Here is a 6,004-nt window from a genome sequence, read left to right as displayed (position 1 = left end):
ATGAAAAAAAAATATGATTTTATTTCCTGGTTCAGTAAACTGTTATTTGAAAGCACACAGGTGTTTCAAATAATGACAATGTCATTGTCAGTGCTGATAGAATTTGGTTTTGCCTGGTGTGTCGTTTTTTCTGGTCTCTTTCAACTTTAAATGGACCTGAAGCCAACCTGGAATTCATCCTGTTATTCTTGATCCAAAGTCCACAATTTTAAAAGAAGTGTGTAAAAATGTAGTTACCTTTTTTTTTGATGAAAAGTATCCGCAAAGGAACAAACATTTCAGTAGAAGTCTGACTCCATCTTTGTAGAATAGATTTTATACCTTGGCATATGCACATGCATAAAAAATATTGAACCGACCCTAATGCTTTTTCTCCAGATATTGGCTTTTGATAAAACAACATAAACATAAATTTCCCCCTCCTTTGTTTCATAGTTCTTTCTGAGTTCGGTAAGCTTCCTATGGCACTTACAGTCTTTGTTGTACAGCAGTTTGCTCACCAGTACTTACTGGAGATGACAGTAACAAGCTTGACTTACTCTTCTAGCAAAACACATGATGGGTGTCAAGAAAGGTAAGATTTTCTATCAAGATTTCATTTTAGAAGGGTGACAGTTTATTTCTTACTAAATTAAAAAAAAAAAAAAGAGTAGGAAAGGGAAGGTTTATATTTTTAATCTTATAAAATTGATGTCTCCCAAGAATTGACTTACCGGATAAGACAAGTACAAACAGAAAATTATAACACGCATTATTCTGTTAGCGCTAGAATCTGCTGAGTAAGGATAAAGTTGGTTTACCTTATGGAAGAGACTGATGGTTTTCATAATATCAGAAAGGGTTATATGGAATTGCTTAGGTGACTCAGTGAAAAAGTAGCATGGGATTTAGGAAAAAAAGCCTTATGCTGTCTTCCACCCAAAGTGTTGTGTGCATGTTTGGAAAGAAAAGGGGAAGCCTATGCTATAGTTATACTTGCAAGGGGCATTAAGAAGCCTGCACACTGCACACCATAAAGCCTGTACACTACTCTGACGTGTTAAGCTAGAACAGCTCTTGGAACTGTATGAAATCACTTGGCAGCCTTTACCTCCACCACAGCAATCCACATGCTAGTTTTACCAATATGTCATCAGGCCAACTCAGATCTATATATCGCTGCCCAGAAGCAGTGCAGAGCTTGGCCCCTTTTACTTAATGAGTCTGATAATATCTGTCCCAAGGAGAAGGGAAAGGGCAAATAAAACATTTGTTTCTCTTAATATCGTTGCAAAGAGGTCAACGACAAAGGTAATTTTTTCTCTCCCGCTTCTGTTCAGCTGGTTATATTGTTCGTCTCAACATCACTGCAAAAATATGCCTGCACTAGGTACCATAAATAGGACTAAGTATCCTTATGCAAAGATGTTGCCTGCAGCAAGGCTTGATTAATACCGGTCTGTAGGAGAGGGCCAGCAGAGCAGGGAGGGGTGGGTATGTGTATGTGTGTGTGGGGCAGGTGGTGGAGAGGACGATGGATTCCACAATATTCCTGTCCTCAAGGTCTTGCAGAAATTCTGAACAACTGATGAAGTCTGAGTTTGAGGGCTATTTCCCTTTATCCACTCCATCCTACCTCACAACAGCAACCATATAGACCTTTAAATATACTTTAAGCTGTTTTGCTGAGTGGACACAAATGCATCAGTATTTTTCTCCTTGTATACTAGTGCTTAGGTTTTGAGAGTAACAGCTAAGAAGCCTTTATACTTTTTCCTTTTTATTTTTCTTTCCTGCTAAGACAGATACATTCTTGGAAGTTTTTGTTCATATAACCTTCTACATCACTACTCTAGTCTGTAATCTCATCTGTTTTTATTCAGTAACTTCAAACTTTTGGTAAGTTACTCAAATGCTGTTAAGTTGTAAATTCTACCCAAGACATTTTAGTACACTAGTCCTTTAAAAGTGTAAATGATTTCTGTGTCAAGAACCGGAAGGATGAAAGGTGTAAAATGTTACACTTGCAGGAAAAGTGGAACTTGCAGATATGCATGTAACAATGAAAGGATTGACAGATCTGACTTCTCTCAGCCAGATCTGTTAACTTCATCTGACACACACAAAAAAATCTCATCAAATCAGCACAGAAGAGAAGCAAAATTGGCGTTTGTACATCATTCATTTCCTAGGGTTAGGAAATATCTTCTGCATTGATGTGACATACAGCAGCCAAAAGGTTTGCATTCCTTCATTTTCATGGCATGTTACTTTTTAGCCAGGCAATAGCTGTCCAATGCTTATTCCTTGTTCCTCTGAATCCAGAAACCTTTATAGTTGTCTTTAGGTTTTTAGTAATGATTGTTTATGCAGTAAAAGTACTGTCATACTATTTTCTGCACCTTTTATAACCACCCTAGTCCTTTTCTGATGGCTTATTTGTGGTTTTTCTCCAGCTTCACAGAATCACCTAAAATGCTGATTAGTCTTGCCCAATGTATATTTGTATTTATTTGTATTTATCTTTTTTTTTTTTTTTTTGGGGGTGGGGTGGGGGGAGTGGGAGTGGGAGTGGGGGGCAGGAGGGTGTTCACTACTGAAGAATAAAGTTGACATTTAATCCACAAATGCACATTGATCATTGTGCTTTTGGGGGTAGATATCTTGTCTGATTTTGTTGAGATCTTAGCTTTGCTGCAAATGCTAATTTCAAAAATTTGTCTGATTTGTGTAGATCTGAAGTAAAATCTTTTTTCAGTCTGAGAAAAAGGCAGTGCTGGCTTTGGAACTTTTTTGGTGGATATAAAGGAATTGAGAAAGCGGAGGAGGAATGTATCTCTGTGCCATGGTAAGCAAAAATATTGCTTAAAGCATTTCTAGATTAAAGAGCAATCGTGAACTGACTTTGTGTCTTGGACTATAATCTCCTATTAACTGCATTTCTGGTGTCATAATGTTATTTAACAGAGGACAGTTGTTCAGCAGCCTTAATCACATGTAATATTGTACAATTAGCAGACTGTTCAACAAAGGCTTCAGCCTCAGCTTTTTTTCATGAAATATAAAGCAGCAACACAATTTCCATTTCCTCTCTTTGCATGAACTCACCAACTCGTTACAAAACACATACAAAGAGATACCTAATAGCTAAGAAGTATGTCTGATCCAGAACAATGAGATGATCTATCTCAGCTCTGTTAGGAAGACAATGTACAGGCTCCTGGACTGAGAGCAGCTTGCGGGCCTCCTGACACCCTCTGCAATGAAAATGGACAAATCACCTCTGTTTTCCCCACACACTTTCAGGTATTCCCTCTGTCAAGAAGGTAAATTCCTTAAGGCACAGACCGGTTTGCTATGCTGTTTGCACTGTACTTAGTTCTGAACGCTGGATGCAGTTGGACTCTTATTTCACACAAAGTACAAATAGATACTGCTGGATGTTACCGTGCTCCTTGCTATAGCATTGATGCACTTCGAGTTTTTTGGAAGTTCAGGTGAGGGTTTAATAGTCTGCCAGGGAAAACAGGTTAAACCAACCCCAAACAACTCCCATGCAGTCCAAGAACTGCAGAACCTGGAGAAGGGTTCATTGGGAACCGATTTCAGACTCTAACATGGGTCGCTTTGGACCTGTCCGTTTTGAGATGGTGCCAGGAGATGACATTAAATACCTTTTCTTTATCTTGGAACAGAGTCATCATGTCATAAATTGTCAATGCCACTGTTACGAGAAGGTTTCAGAGGGTTTGATTGCTGTTATTTTCTTCGTTGCTTGACAGCAAGGCTCATTGTTTTTTCCTTGTAGAAAAAATGTAAGACGAAAACGGGTTGTAGCAAAGTTGACAAAGGCAGCGTACGGCACGCTTTGCAGAGAAGAAAAAGGACATTTTAGGCAACTTTATTACCACAATTACTTCGGTGCCGCTGTATTTACAAATCCTGGAACTTCTGTTGCCACGCGGGCCCTAAGTGGAAGGCAGCGCCTGGATGTGACCCGTGACACGAGCGCCGGGGAGGTGAAGGGTTCCGCGGCGGCTGCGACGTCTGTTCCAGCGGCAGCCGGGACGAGTCCGAAGACAGACCCGGGGCAGACAGCGGCGGGCGGGGAGGCACCGGAGCGGCATCTGCCCGCTCAGCGGGGCCGGGGGGCAGCCGAACGGCGCCGGAGCCCGCCCCCCTTCCCCCTCCCCCGCTAACGGCGCCCCGGGGCCGTCCCGGTCTGCCCCCGCCCGCCGACCCCCGTCTCCCCCCCCGCGGGGCCGTAGGGCCTCCGAGGTCTGGGCGGCGGCAGCCTGGCCGGCTTTGTGCGGCGGGCGGCCTGCGTGCCCGCGGCGGGGGGCGCCGGGCCGGCGCCGCTTCAGCGCCCTCCGCCTTGTCTTTACGTGCAGCGCGGGGGCGGCGGTGCCCGCTGAAGCACCGGGCGCGGGCGGCCGTCGCTGGGCGCGGGGGAAGGCGCGGGAGAGGCTGGCGGGGCGCGGGAGCTGCCGGCGCGCCGGTCCCCCCCGCCGCGGAGGGACGGACGGAGGGACGGATCCAAACGGGCCGAGGGGCGGGGGGCGTCAGAGCGAGCGGGCGGCTCCGAGAGGCGATGACAATTAGTCTTTAAAAATGGCTGCTTGCAAGCTGTCAGCTGGGACCCGGAGGGACTGTTAACCCTCCTCTCGCCTCTCTTTCCTGCAGGGCTAATCGCGGAGAGAGGATAAGAGCTCCTCAGCCCTTTCCTGGCCGCCGAGTCCCCCCTCTCCTCCCCCCCCCGCCGGTGCGGGGTGCCGTAACGGCTCCGGAGCCCGGCCGCCCTCACCTCCCATCGGACCGAGTGGCGAGAGGACGGCGCGGCCCCCGCCTCCCCGCGCCTCTGGCGGCCGCCTGCTGCGCCGCGGGCCGCGGGACTACAAAGGAGAAGGGGGAGCCGGGGGGCTGCGTGAGCGAGGGTGGTGGGCGGGCGTGTGTGTGTGTGCACGCCGGTGGGGGGCATATCTGGCGAGGAGAAAACACAAGGTCAAGAGGCAGTTCTCCTCCTCCATGGAAGAAGATCGGAGCGATGAGCCCTGAGGAGGACGACGAAGAGAAGGGGCGGATGGCTGAGGGCTGCCGGGCTTCCCCTCGGGAGTGACGGGGTGCGGAGGGCTGAAGGGGCCGCAGGAGGCAGCGCTGGGGTCGGGAGGGAGGGAGGGAGGAAAGGGAAGGCGAGGAGGAAGCGGGGGGTTTGAATCTCCCTGGCTGGATTCTCTCTCCCCGGGGGAAGCTGCCCCTGCCCGGGGTGCGCGGGAGGCGCTGCCATCGCTGCCCGCCGCCGGCCGCGCCTCGGCCATGGCCCCCGCGGGCAAGATGGACCTGGGCAGCGCCGGAGCTGCCCCCGCGCCTCTGGGCGCCGGGAGACCCTTCCCCTCCTCCTGCTGCTGCTGCTTCGCCTCCCTCCTGGATGTGAACAGCTGGCTGCTTTTCTACGGCTTCTTGTACCTGGCCCTCTACGCCCAGGTGTCCCAGTCCAAGTCCTGCGACAAAATCTCCTGCTTCTCGGGTCATTGTGTCAACTCTACCTGTGTCTGCGACCAGGGCTGGGTGGGAGACCAGTGCCAACACTGCCAGGGCAGATTCAAGTAAGTCTCTGCTTTATTGCAATTCCCTTTTCCTCCTTCCTACACCCTTTCCTTGTCGTTTTCACTTGCTTGGTTTTTTTTGGTTGGTTTTTTTTTGTTTGTTTGCTTTTGGGGTCTTGTGTTTGTTTGTATTTTTGGGTTGGTCGTTGTGGTTTTTTTGGCTTGTGTTTGCTGTGATTTTGTTCATGTGCGGTAGAAGTATGTGGCAGAGTTAAGGATGCAATAGGTTCCCTTCCTTTAAGAACACAGGATGCAGTCCTCCGAAGGAAAATTGTACCCGCTTGAAAATAGGCTGTTCCATTTGCTGGGGACAGAGAGACGAGGATAAACCGGCCTGAAGCTGTGTAGCTGCTGTCCCTTCCGGAATTGTCATGGAAATGACATGTGCACTTGATGGGGCTGCCCAGGGAGCAAAAATGACC

At 48.3% G+C, this 6,004-nt stretch overlaps 1 protein-coding gene across 2 annotated transcripts in view; it reads left to right on the top strand.

The window, feature by feature from the left end:
- Positions 1 to 2,791: 2,791 nt before the first annotated feature.
- ATRNL1 (attractin like 1) overlaps positions 2,792 to 6,004 on the top strand; it is a 525,452-nt gene continuing 522,239 nt past the window's right edge. Inside the window, exon 1 of one of the 2 annotated variants that reach the window (XM_027812182.2) lies at positions 2,792 to 5,582. In XM_027812182.2, the coding sequence (XP_027667983.2) occupies positions 5,293 to 5,582 (290 nt within the window). In that variant the 5' untranslated portion in view covers positions 2,792 to 5,292. The remainder of the gene's footprint in view (positions 5,583 to 6,004) is intronic. The other variant, XM_005443870.3, reaches the window with a different exon arrangement.

Source organism: Falco cherrug, chromosome 9 (assembly GCF_023634085.1).
Source record: "Falco cherrug isolate bFalChe1 chromosome 9, bFalChe1.pri, whole genome shotgun sequence".
NCBI lineage: Eukaryota > Metazoa > Chordata > Aves > Falconiformes > Falconidae > Falco > Falco cherrug.
The sequence above is the reverse complement of the archived record's forward strand: the minus strand, read 5'-3'. Positions and strand labels throughout refer to the sequence as shown.